At 44.7% G+C, this 14,221-nt stretch overlaps 1 protein-coding gene across 4 annotated transcripts in view; it reads left to right on the top strand.

Moving 5' to 3' along the window:
• smpd3 (sphingomyelin phosphodiesterase 3) overlaps window positions 1-9,207 on the top strand; it is a 230,485-nt gene extending 221,278 nt beyond the window's left edge. For all 4 annotated transcript variants that reach the window (XM_073069754.1, XM_073069757.1, XM_073069755.1 and 1 more), the window contains exon 8: window positions 170-9,207. In XM_073069754.1, the coding sequence (XP_072925855.1) occupies window positions 170-271 (102 nt within the window). In that variant the 3' untranslated portion in view covers window positions 272-9,207. The remainder of the gene's footprint in view (window positions 1-169) is intronic.
• The last annotated feature ends 5,014 nt before the right edge of the window (window positions 9,208-14,221 follow it).

The raw sequence follows: 14,221 nt of genomic DNA on the forward strand, positions 1-14,221 counted from the left end.
GTGGTAGAAGAGGAGAGGGAGGGGAACGAGAATACTGCACTATGTAAGGACGAGAGTCAACATTGTTAACTGGACACCTAGTAGATACAGCAGGCATCAGGAAGAGAAATGCTCTGTGAACCATTGATGATGAATTCCTCACCAATGTCTATTGTCTGCTTCCGTGCAGGAGGTGGAGGAGTTCAGCTTTGTCACCCAGCTGGCTGGCCTGACTGATCACCTGGCTGTGGCCATGCGTCTCTCAGTGTCCATCAGAGATGAGGACCCTTGACTTCCAGAGGAAGAAGAAACCGTTGGAGAAGGTGGTATCTGTGCGGGAATGACGGCCCTCATTTTCTGGCTCACAGATAAAGAAGACATCCAAGCTGACTAGGCCTGAGGCATCCTACTTGATTTGTCTATAGAAATGATTTAGAAGGTGGCCTAGAGGGTAACAATCAATGTTGGTTATTTCCATGCTCTACGGCAGAAAGCAGAGGCCTTCGTGTGGACTCCCAGAGGAGTGGAAACTGAAGCTGACGTGGATATTTCACACTGCCTTGGACTGGTGCCACTCTTGAGGTGTCCCCTCTCTTTTTTATGAACTGCCTAGCACAACTTTAGATTTTGACAAGTCCATTCATGAGTCGTTGATGTGGTTTTTTTCTGCAGAACCCTTTGTACAACTTTTAATGAATCTGATGATTTCTGTTTGCCTTTCAATGAGTTTGGCAGTGACATCTTCGGCGTTAGAGTGTGTCCTGTTCCCAACATTGTGTTAGTGCATGACTCATCGTTGAAGGTGTGTGTGTGTGTGTGTGTGTGTGTGTGTGTGTGTGTGTGTGTGTGTGTGTGTGTGTGTGTGTGTGTGTGTGTGTGTGTGTGTGTGTGTGTGTGTGTGTGTGTGTGTGTGTGAGAGAGAGAGAGAGAGAGAGAGAGAGAGAGAGAGAGAGAGAGAGAAAGAGAGAGAGAGAGAGAGAGAGAGACCAACAGCAGACAGGGATACGCAGTTAGCTGCTGAACTACAGCCCTGGGCACTTCCTGCTGCTCCCACCACAGCCTTGTTGACAAGCCAATGTGGGCCCAGCAAAGGGAAGGTTAACATGCCCCATCATTTCCACCTACACATTGTGTTTCTGCACGCCTTGTGGAAGGCTAAGTTGCTGACTGAAGCTGAAGGAGAACCACTATCCCTCTGGATCTGGTGTAGAATGTTGCTTTGTGAACACCAGCATCACTTCTGGGCCACAGCTCAGAGGAAAGGACCCAACCAGCTCGTCAGTTCTGACAGGAATAAACCTTTTATTTGCAGGCATTTGTTGAGGGATCTTGGAATGACACTGATCACCCATCACCCACCCCACCCGTCTTGTGTGGCCACATCTGATGGTGAATATCACACTGGAGAGCCTGTCAGAGGAATGTGAGTGGCTTTCCCAAGTGGGAGAGTCACGGGCAAGGGGTAGAGCTGTGAAATCAGAGGCTTATCATTTAAAACTAAGGTGCATAACTTCTTTCAGAGGGCGGTGAATCCCTGGAATTCTCTGCACCAGGGGAGGTGGAAGCCAGATTATTTGATGAAGGTGGGACAGATAAGTATTTGGAAGATCAAGAAACTGAGGAGGATGGGGAACTAGCTGAGGCCAGCATGGATCAGCTATGGTCATATTGAATGGGAGGGCAGGCTTGAGGGACCTAGTAGCCCACTGCTGCTGCTAGATGACTAGTTCAACCACACAAATTGTAGGAGAGAGGGAAAGCACTGTGGACCCTGTCTGGGGAAGGCTTAGTTAACCCAAATATTGTGACCTTTTCCTGTGGCCAAGAGCAAGGTCTTGTGGACTTACATTGTTTAACAGGTCAGGCACAAACCAGATAACCAACGAGAGGAAGGGAAGAGATGAAATTGGCACAAACACTGATGGGATTTGCACTATTGCAGGATTGTTACAGGGAGAGAGGAGGAGGAAACATAAGTTTAACTGAAGACCACAAGTCCATAAGACACAAGAGCAGGATGAGACCATTCAGCCCATTAAGTCTGCTCTGCCATTCCATCATGGTTGATTTATTATCCCCCTCAACCCCATTCTCCTGCCTTCTCCCCGTTGCCTTTGATGCCCTGACTAATCCAGAACATATCAACCTCTGCTTTAAATATGCCCAGTGACTTGGACTCCACAGCCACCTGCTGCAATGAATTCCACAGATTCACCACCGTCTGGCTAAAAAAATAATCCTTCTCATCTTTATTCTAAATGGACGACCTTCTATTTTGAGGCTGTGCCCTTGGGTCCCAGACTTTCCCCACTGTAGTAAACATCCTCTCCACATTCACTCTATCTAGGCCTTTCAGTATTTCATAAGTTTCAATAACTCCTTTATTCCCAAAGTCATTTTCATGAACCTCCCCTGGACATGAAACATAGAAAACCTACAGCACAATACAGGCCCTTCGATCCACAAAGTTGTGCCAAACATGTCCCTACCTTAGAAATTACTAGGCTTACCCATAGCCCTCTATTTTTCTAAGCTTCATGTACCAATCCAAAAGACCATTAAAAGATTCTATCGTATCCGCCTCCACCACTGTTGCTGGCAGCCCATTCCATGAACTCACTATTCTCTGAGTAAAAAACTTACCCCTGACATCTCCTCTGTACCTACTCCCCAGCACCTTAAACCTGTGTCCTCTTGTGGCAACCATTTCAGCCCTGGGAAAAAGCCTCTGACGATCCACACGATCAATGCCTCTCATCATCTTATGCACCTCTATCAGGTCACTTCTCATCCTCTGTCGCTCCAAGGAGAAAAGGCCGAGTTCACTCAACCTATTCTCATAAGGCTTGCTCCCCAATCCAGGCAACATCCTTGTAAATCTCCTTTGCACCCTTTCTATGGATTCCACATCCTTCCTGTAGTGAGGCAACCAGAACTGAGCACAGTACTCCAAGTGGGGTCTGACCAGGGTCCTATATAGCTGCAACATTACTTCTCGGCTCCTAAATTCAATTCCACGATTGATGAATGCCAATACACTGTACACCTTCTTAACCACAGAGTCAACCTGCGCAGCTGCTTTGAGCGTCCTATGGACTTGGACCCCAAGATCCCTCTGATCCTCCACACTGCCAAGAGTTTTACCATTAATACTATATTCTGCCATCATATTTGACCTACCAAAATAAACCACTTCACACTTATCTGGGTTGAACTCCATCTGCCACTTCTCAACCCAGTTTTGCATCCTATCAATATCCCGCTGTAACCTCTGACAACCCTCCACACTATCCACAACACCTCCAACCTTTGTGTCATCAGCAAACTTAGTAACCTATCCCTCTACTTACTCATCCAGGTCATTTATAAATGTCACGAAGAGTAAGGGTCCCAGAACAGATCCCTGAGGCACCCCACTGGTGACCGACCTCCATGCAGAACATCACCCGTCTACAACCACTCTTTGCCTTCTGTGGGAAAGCCAGCTCTGGATCCACAAAGCAATGTTCCCTTGGATCCCATGCCTCCTTACTTTCTCAATAAGCCTTGCATGGGGCACCTTATCAAATGCCTTGCTGAAATCCATATACACTACATCTACTGCTCTTCCTTCATCAATTTGCAGATTGATGGTAGGTGGCATTGTGAATAATGAAGTAGGTTTTCAAAGTTTACAGAGAGATTTAGGCCAGTTAGAAGAGTGGGATGAAAGATGGCAGATGGAGTTTAATGCTGATAACTGTGAGGTGCTACATTTTGGTAGGAATGATCCAAATAGGACATACATGGTAAATGGTAGGCCATTGAAGAATGCTGCAGAACAGAGTGATCTAGGAATAATGGTGCATATTTTCCTGAAGGTGGAATCTCATGTGGATAGGGTGGTGAAGAAAGCTTTTGGTATGCTGGCCTTTATAAATCAGAGCATTGAGTATATGAGTTGGGATATAATGTTAAAATTGTACAAGGCATTGATAAGGCCGAGTTTGGAGTATTGTGTACAGTTCTGGTCACTGAATCATAGGAAAGATGGCAACAAAATAGAGAGCGTACAGAGAAGATTTACTAGAATGTTACCTGGGTTTCAGCACCTAAGTTACAGGGAAAGGTTGAACAAGTTAGGTCTTTATTCTTTGGAGCATAAAAGGTTGAGGGGGGACTTGATAGAGATATTTAAAATTATGAGGGGGATAGATAGAGTTGACGTGGATAGGCTTTTTCCATTGAGAGTAGGGGAGATTCAAACAAGAGGTCATGAGTTGAGAGTTAGGGGGCAGAAGTTTAAAGGTAACACGAGGGGGAAATTTCTTTACTCAGAGAGTGGTAGCTGCGTGGAATGATCTTTCAGTAGAAGTGGTAGAGGCAGGTTCAGTATTGTCATTTAATGTAAAATTGGATAGATATATGGACAGGAAAGGAATTGAGGGTTATGGGCTGAGTGCGGGCCAGTGGGACTAGGTGAGGGTAAGTGTTCGGCACGGACTAGAAGGGTCAAGATGGCCTGTTTCTGTGCTGTAATTGTTATATGGTTATAATGTGTTTAGTCACATCCTCAAAAAATTAAATCAGGTTCGTAAGGCATGACCTGCCCTTGACAAAGCCATGCTGACTATTCCAAATCATGTTATACCTCTGCAAATGTTCATAAATCCTGCCTCTCAGGATCTTCTCCATCAGCTTACCAACCACTGAGGTAAGACTCACTGGTCTGTAATTTCCTGGGCTATCTCTAACAGCATTTGCAACCCTCCAATCCTCTGGAATCTCTCCCGTCCCCATTGAAGATGCAAAGATCATCACCAGAGGCTCAGCAATCTCCTCCCTCGCCTCCCATAGTAGCCTGGGGTACAACTCATCCGGTCTAGGTGACTTATCCAACTTGATGCATTCCAAAAGATCCAGCACTTCCTCTTTCTTAATATCTACATGCTCAAGCTTTTCAGTCTGCTATAAGTCATCACTACTATCACCAAGATCCTTTTCCATAGTGAATACTGAAGCAAAGCATTCATTAAGTACCTCTGCTATTTCCTCCGGTTCCATACACACTTTCCCACTGTCACACTTGATTGGTCCTATTCACTCACGTCTTATCCTCCTGCTCTTCACATACTTGTGGAATGCCTTGGGGTTTTCCTTAATCTTGTCCGCCAAGGCCTTCTCATGGCCCCTTCTGGCTCTCCTAGTTTCCTGCTTCAGCTCCTTCCTGTTAGCCTTATAATCTTCCAGATCTCTAACATTACCTAGCTCTCTGAACCTTTTGTAAGCTTTGCTTTTCTTTTTGACTAGATTTATTACAGCCTTTGTACACCACGGTTCCTGTACCCTACCATAACTTCCCTGTCTCATTGGAACATACCTATGCAGAACTCCACACAAATATTCCCTGAACATTTGCCACATTTCTTCCGTACTTTTCCCTGAGAACATCTGATTTCAATTTAACCTTCCAATTTCCTGCCTGATAGCCTCATAATTCCCCTTACTCCAATTAAACGCTTTTCTAACTTGTCTGTTCCTATCTCTCTCCAATGAAGGAGATAGAATTATGATCACTATCTCCAAAATGCTCTCCCACTGAAAGATCTGACACCTGACCAGGTTCATTTCCCAATACCAGATCAAGTACAGTCTCTCCTCTTGTAGGCTTATCTACATATTGTGTCAAGAAACCTTCCTGAACACACCTAACAAATTCCACCCCATCTAAACCCCTTGCTCTAGGGAGATAACAGTCGATATTTGGGAAATTAAAATCTCCCATCACAACAAATCTGTTATTACTACATCTTTGCAGGATCTGTTTCTCTATCTACTCCTTGATATCCTTGTACTATTGGGCAGCCTATAAAAACACCCAGTCAAGTTATTGACCTCTTCCTGTTCCTAATCTCCACCCATAGAGACTCCGTAGACAATCCCTCCATGGTGTCCACCTTCTCTGCAGCCGTGACACTATTTCTGATCAATAGTGCCATGCCCCCACTTCTATTGCCTCCCTCCCTGTCCTTTCTGAAACATCTAAAACCTGGCACTTGAAGTAACCATTCCTGTCCCTGAGTCATCCAAGTCTCTGTAATGGCCACAACATCATATCTCCAAGTACTGATCCACGCTCTGGGCTCATCCGCTTTGTTCACAACACTCCTTGTGTTAAAATAGACACATCTCAAACCTTTGGTCTGAGCGCATCCCTTCTCTATCACCTGCCTATCCTCCCTCACACACTGACTCCTAGCTTTCTCTATTTGTGAGCCAGCCATCTCTTCCCCAGTCTCTTCAGTTCGGTTCCCACCCCCCAACAATTCTAGTTTAAACTCTCCCCAGTAGCCTTAGCAAAACTCCCGCCAGGATATTGGTCCCCCTGGAATTCAAGTGCAACCCGTCCTTTTTGTACAGGTCACACCTGCCCCAAAAGAGGTCCTAATGATCCAGAAATCTGAATCCCTGCCCCCTGCTCCAATCTTTCAGCCACGCATTTATCCTCCACCTCATTCTATTCCTATTCTCACTGTCGTGTGACACAGGCAGTAATCCCGAGATTACTACCTTTCCGGTCCTGCTTCTCAACTTCCTTCCTAACTCTCTGTAGTCTTTTTTTCAGGACCTTTTCCCTTTTCCTACCTATGCTGTTGGTACCAATATTTACCAAGACCTCTGGCTGTTCTCCCTCCCACTGCAGGATATGTTGGACGTGATCTGAAACATCTGAGAGGCAAACTACCATCTGAGTTTCTTCCTGCGTCCACAGAATCACCTGTCTGACCCCTTAACTATCGAGTCCCCTATCACTACTACCTTCCTCTTCCTTTCCATATCCTTCTGAGCCACAGGGCCAGACTCTATGCCAGAGGCATGGCCACTGTCACTTCCCCCAGGTAGGCTGTCCCCTCCCCCCCAACAGTACTCAAACAGGAGTACTTATTGTCAAGCAGTACAGCCACAGGGGTACTCTCTAGTACCTGACTCTTCCCCTTCCCTCTCCTGACTGTGACCCACTTGCCTGTCTCCCGTGGCCCCGGTGTGATGACCTGCCTGTAACTCCTCTCTATCACCTCCTCACTCTCCCTGACCAGGCGAGTTCTGCAATGCCAGCACCTCTTTTCTTAGATAAGGGCCCAAACCTGCTCCAAGTGCAGTCTGGCCAATGTCTTATAAGGCCTCAGCATTACATCCTCTCTTTTATATTCTACTCCTCTCAAAATGAATGCTAACTCATCATTTGCCTTCTTCACCAACCAACTCAACCAGCAAGCTAACCTTTGTAGAATCCTTTTCAAGGATTACTGTGTCCCTTTGCACCTCTGAATTTTCATTTTTCTCCCCCTTTAGCAGATAATCTATCCCTTTATTCCTTCAAAGAGCACGATGATACACTATATTCTGTCTGCCACTTCTTTGCCCATTCTCCCAATCTGTCCAAGTCCTTCTGCAGACCCTCTGCTTCCTCAGCACGTGCCCCTCTACCTACCTTTGTATCGTTTGCATACTTGGACACAACACTATCAATTCTGTTATCCAAATCAATGGCATACACCATAAAAAGAGCCGGTTCCAACATTGACCATTGCAGAACATCACTAGTTACCAGCAGCCAATCAGAAAAAGCCCCCTTTATTCCCATTCTGCCTCCTGTCAATCAGCCAATCTTATGTCCATGCTAGTATCTTTCCTGTAATAAATAGGCTGTTATCTTATTAAGCAGCCACATGGGCTTAACAAAAGCCTTCTGAAACCCCAAGTTGACAACATGCACTAAATCTCCTTTGTCTATCATTTCCTCAAAGAATTCCAACAGATTTGTCAAGCAAGATTTCCTCTTAAGGAAACTGTGCTGACTTCGCCTATTTTATCATGTGCCTCCAAGTACCCTGAAACCTGATTCCTAATAATAGGCTCCAACATCTTCTCTGACTACCGAAGTCAAGCAAAATAGCTTATAATTTCCTTTCTTTTGCCTCTTCCCTTCTTAAAGAGTAGAGTGACATTTGTAAGTTTCTAGTCCTCTGGAATCATTCCAGAATCAAGTAATCCTTGAAAGATCACTGCTAATGCCTCCACAATCTTACCTACCTTCAGACCTTTCAGCTTCCCAAGCACCTTCTCCGTAGTAATAGTATCTCACTTCTTACCCCTGGCACTCTCAAATTTCTGGCATAGTACTGGTGTTTTCCACATTGAAGACTGACTCAAAATATTTATTAAGTTCATCCACTCTTTCTTTGTTCCCCACTGCTACTTCTCCAGCATCATTTTCAAGTGGCCCTATAGTCACTCTCATTTCTCTTTTATTCTTTAAAGAACAGAAAAATATTTTATATCCACTTTTATATTATTTGCTAGCTTACCTTCATATTTCATCTTTCCTCTCCTTATGGCTTGTCAGCTACAGTTGTGTCATTCACTCTTTAGAATATTTATTCTTCTTTAGGATGTATCCATCCTGCACCTTCCGAATTGTTCCAGAAATTCCAGCCATTACTGCTCTGCTATCAACCCTGCTAGTGTTCCTTTCCAATCAGCTTTAGCCAGCTCCTCTCATGCCTCTGTTGTTCCCTTTACTCCACCGTAATACTGATGCATGGGACTTTAGCTTCTCCCTCTCAGGGTGAATTCTATCATATTATGATCAATGCCTCCCAAGGGTTCCTTTACCTTCAGATCCCTAAAGGAGTAACTGAAAATCAAAAATCTGCAAGCTGGCAAATAACAGAAATGCTGGGAACACTCAGTAAGTCAGGCAGCATATGTGGAGGGATAAACTGAATTAAACTGCAAACCTGATTTGCTTGAGTATACCGAGCATCTTCTATCTTTATATTTACTGTAACTAAACCCAGGTTAGAGAACATATCTTGAGCAAGCTAGTGCTTTTCTCTTTCGAGCAAAGGACTTGATAGAGGTGTATATGAGGATAGGAGACAAAGATAGAGTGGACAGACAGAGACATTTTACCCACGGTGGCAATTGCTAATACAATATTTATAAGGTGATTGAAGAATTCTTTGAGGGGATGTCAGAGAAAAGTAGTGAGTGCACGGAATGCACTGCCATTGGTGGCGGTACATTAGGGATGTTTAAGAATATCTTCTAAAGGCCCATGGATGAATGAAAAATGGCACACTGTGTGGAAGGGAAGGGTTTGATTGATTGTGGAGTAGGTTAAAAGGTGATCCTTGCTGGGTTGAGCATTGAGCTAGCAATTCGGGCTTGTAAAAAGCAGACAAAATTGTTAAAGAAATGGCAACACACACAAAATGCTAGTGGAACACAGCAGGACAGGCAGCAGCTATAGGAAGAAGCACAGTCGATGTTTTGGGCCGAGACCCTTCATCAGGACTAACTGAAAGAAAAGATAGTAAGAGATATGACAGTGGGAGGGGGAAGAGGAAATCGGAAATGATAGAAGACAGGAGGGGGAGGGCTAAGAGCTGGAAAGTTGATTGGCAAAAGGGATACACAGCTGGAGAAGGGAAAGGATCATGGGATGGGAGGCCTAGGGAGAAAGAAAGGGGGAGGGGAGCACTAGAGGGAGATGGAGAACAGGCAAGGAGTGATTGAGAGGGGCAGAGAAAGGAAAAAAGTGGAGGGGGAGTAATAAATAAATAAGGGATGGGGTAAGAAGGGGAGGAGAGGCATTAATGGAAGTTAGAGAAATCAGTGTTCGTACCATCAGGTTGGAGGCTACCCAGTCGGCCCTGTCTGGGTAGCCTCCAACATGATGGCATGAACATTAGTTTCTCTAACTTCCGTTAATACCTCTCCTCCTCTGCTTACCCCATGCCTTATTTATTTATTTATTCTCCCCCCCCCCCTCCCTTTTTTCTCTCTCTCTGCCTGTTCTCCATCTCCCTCTGGTGCTCCCCTCCACCTTTCTTTCTCCTTAGGCCTCCCGTCCCATGATCCTTTCCCTTCTCCAGCTGTGTATCCCTTTCGTCAATCACCTTTCCAGCTCTTAGCTTTATCCCCCCCCCCCCCATCTTCTCCTAACATTTTGGATTTCCCCCTCCCCCTCTCATATCTCTTACTATCTTTTCTTTCAGTTAGTCCTGATGAAGGGTCTCAGCCCAAATGTCAACTGTGCTTCTTCCTATAGAATTTGCCTGGCCTTTTGCATTCCACCAGCATTTTGTGTGGGTTGCTTGAATTTCCAGCATCTGCCGATTTCCTCGTGTTTGCGTAAAAAAATGGCAAGGTTGCTACGCAATGTGGAAAGGAACAACAATGATGACATCATGTGCTGAGGTGCCTGTACTGTGGTGTACTGATTTATGTTGTAAAGTCAATCACATGATACAACACTGCAGGACACAGCCCTGGTCTCAGTCCTTCCATAAGTGGGCAGGAGCAGACTGTGGTTCAGGAACTTCCTACTGAGTTGTGAATCAGCTAGCTACTGTCAATCCCTCGTACACCTGCAGGTGGAAGATCAATGAAATTCAACAATGCTGGTTTCACTGCCATGAATCAACCCACCTGCCACATAGTGGCCTCTGGAAAATGCTGATACTCTTCTGTACAAGTCCATAGTTTGCTCCTGAACCTTTACACCCATTCGCTGTAAATGGTATACCAACAACTTGACTGGTTGATGACCCATTCAGCTTCATTATCAGGCTAGGTAATATAACAACCTTGTGCTGGAACCCCTTGAACTACAAACCACAATTCCCTTTGAGCCATGGTTTGAATACTTCCCCGGGCAGCCTCATTAGACTTGTCTCCTCAGTGGACTTTTCCAGGAGCTGTTGCATAGTGGCAGTCTACCTGGGAAGGTACTAACCATCTAACATCCCCTGACTTGTGTATAGGAAGTATCCAGCTACCAAAGCATTTCCCTTCCAGCTGTTGTTGCAGTCAACAAGGTTCCACATGCAGCAAACTGATAAACACATTAGTATTCAGAGTCAGAGGCCTCTATCAGTCAGAGTTGACCTTGGATATTGGACCCTAGCCGTCTAGATACGCACGCCTGGGCAGTACGATATGGAGGGCAAGCTGTTGGGCATGTAGCAAGCTCCCCCTCTCCATGCATCTGATGAATCCAAAGGCACGCCATAGACATACAGTTTGGTACCAGCAGTGTCACAGGAGTTGCCAGTCAGCATTGAACTCAATTGACTCCAGCTCTGGATTTTTCCCTCAGGGTTTACTCTCAAAAGATTCCCCGTGAGTGGGTATAGCCGCAATGCAGCAGAGGTTTGAAATAACTTTTTCTCCTCTTAGATTAGGTGCCAACCATGGCTGACAAGCCCCATCTGCCCAAAGCAACTGGTTTTAAGGTGCTAGTAACATGCCTTTGACCCTTCAGTATAAAGGGTAGCTAAGCCAGTATAAACAGCTCCAACAGGCTTAGTAGCTAAGCCACATATTAGTAATGCTGACTGTGTATTAAGTACAGTATTGGCCAAAGCAACAGGAAGAATTCCCGTTCTTCTCTTTGGAATCTTTTACACTAAGCCAAAAAGATCAATGGAGAAGTCCCATCTGAAATAACACCAAGGCCCTCGTTTCTTTCATTTCCATCCCAGTCACTGCTTAATCCTCTGCCCAGGGTCTGATTCAACTTACATTCATCAGGACTCAAGGCCCAACTTATTTCTAATGCATACTTCTGTGGCTTGGATGTGGCAACTGGTTGTGAACATAGTACAACTCCAACATCTTTTGCCATTTGGCAGAGTGGTTCATGAATCCACTAGGAATGAATGGGGTAGTTTTAATGGGTTCCTCATCCCATCTCATTCTCAATCCAATCCCAGCATGACCAATCTAGACCTCAACTGTGAGCTAACCAACCAACAACCTTAAAGCAGACAAAGCCCTCCTCACCAGCTAGTGAAGCTCCCAGTTACACTCCAAGCCCACTTACTACTCCAACTTAGCTTGCATTTCTGAGTTCCTCTGCATGAAAGCAGGTACAAGATGAGAGAATATTAACTATTCAAGGAGTTAGAGGATATCCCCTCACACTGAGGAAATTTTTACCTTGTGCTTCAGATGCAATTAGAAGGCAAGTGATATGGTGAGATGCAAGCAAGATGACAACATAAGTGACTTGTCTCCACACTATGAGACAAATGTAAACAACAAATTCCATTTATAATGCACCTTTGATGGTGCAAAAGCATTTTATTGCAGTTCAGCAGTATGATTAAACAAGAAAACCTAACATTTAGCTTAATAAAGACATATCCCAGCATATAACATGTTATCGAAAACTATGCTTTAAAACGGGGAAAAGCTGGAAGGAAGGAATTTCAGAGCTTAGGGCATTGCCAGGTGTGTGACCAGCCACCATGGAGCAAACTGTAGATGTAGGTAGGCAGAAGTTTTAGATAACTAGTTGGTGTATACTGTCAAGCATAGGGTTGATGTGTATATGAGATTTGGTAAATAACTTGCAGCAGAGGTTTGAATAACCTCGGGGTTGCGGGATCATTTAAAGAGCAGAAGGGCACCAGTCATGAGTGTACTAAAATGGTCAAGCAGCATGGCTGAAGGTTTAAGCAGCTAATGATCTGAGTAAGGGTAACACTAGTGATGTTAGAGATGGTCTAAGGTGGTTTTAGTGAAGATATGAATGCAAGACCTCAAACACAAGAATGATTATGACATCAAAAAGCATGGTTTGGTTTCAAATAATTGGCAGGGGATGGATTTATTTGGGGGACAGAGTTTATAATGGAAATTAAAGGCAAGACAACATGCAGCATGAGAATCCCAACCTACCTCCCCCTGAACAAACACACACACGTACAGCATGAAAGTATGGCACACTCCTGAGAGTTTGTGATCCAGTGACATGAAGGCAGGAGATTTCACGTGATCTTGTGCCCCTGACCTAGTGAGGTGAATGAAGGCGATCCCAAGAGATTTCCTGGCCCTCAGAGATATGTTGTTCCCACATACTGATAAAGACAGGAGATTCCATCTCCCCAGCCTATGAGTTGAAGGCCTAAGTTCACAGATACTTTTTCTCCATGTTTTTTTCATAAAGAAGCTAACACGTTGTTTCACTTCTAAAATTCAGTCTGGTCCAGTGTCCACAAACACAGGACATGTTCTGCTCAGAATTTGGAACTGAGAGGTGAGAAGGTTCATACAGTAAGGGAATCTGTTGCAGGAGATCGTATCCATGTACAATAAGTAATTTTTTAAACTTTAATACAGCATCATTAATTGAACACTCGGTACCAACCATCAACCAGCTGATCAGAGTGTGTGCATGTGTGTGTGGGTGGAATAATGTCACTGGCAGACCAGTCCGCCACATGCAGCTGAGAGGATTATTGTTTATCACTCAGCTGAAGTTCAGGGACTTACATATACTTGGTTAATATTGGATGCCTGCTGGACTTGTTCCAAAGGATGGGTTTGGAAGATCACAGCTCCTGTGGCAGGACTTGCAGATGAGGGGCCCTCTGCAGAAGATCCCCAATCATCATTTTACCCAATCTGAAGAGTAACAGGACTCAGCTATTCAACACCTTGAGCCAGTATATTCCTTCATGACTCACTCTACAGCTATGGAATTCGAGGAACAGCGATTCCCGGGGTTAAAGACAGCAGCAAAGGCTATCTCGAGTGACATGTCTTAGGCTCCCTGTTGGTTCTACAATAAACAAATCCACACTTATGATGTCAAAAACAGCAACAAAGAAACTTAAAATTTATTACAAAAAGCGATGTAAACAAGATGGTGAAGCAGCTTCTGGTGAGAAAGATACGTTGACAGGGTCGTTCCTGAGCCAGTGTCGCAGTGAAAGTAGAAGCAAGGCGAGAGAAAGAATTGAGAGATGTCTCTTTACATTCAACTGACCAGATATTGACACTGAAAGCCTGGCTCTTACACAGGTCAATGCAATTTCCATATAAAAACTGGAAAAGCATTCAGGCTGCGTTCAATGTTCGACACTGACAGCACGATCTGTCTCCAGTGAGAGTATGACTCAGACTTACATGCTCTTTTCTACTCCTCGTTCAGACTGCACTTTTTGCACCCTTCTTCACCTCTGTTTCGAAAGAACCTGAGAAGTGGTTTGAACTTCTGTGTAATCCACTATTGATACTTCTCCCCAAGTATATCTTACCTGTTTTATCAGTAAAGAGAAGCACAACATTAGCCATGACTCTGAATATCCAGAATCCTTTTTTTCCCGCAGCTCCTTTGGTGTCCAGTAATGGAAATGAACTGGCAGAATGGACCTGAGGAACGTAGGGTGGCACGGTAGCACAGTGA

Source organism: Hemitrygon akajei, chromosome 17 (assembly GCF_048418815.1).
Source record: "Hemitrygon akajei chromosome 17, sHemAka1.3, whole genome shotgun sequence".
NCBI classification, from domain to species: Eukaryota; Metazoa; Chordata; class Chondrichthyes; order Myliobatiformes; family Dasyatidae; genus Hemitrygon; species Hemitrygon akajei.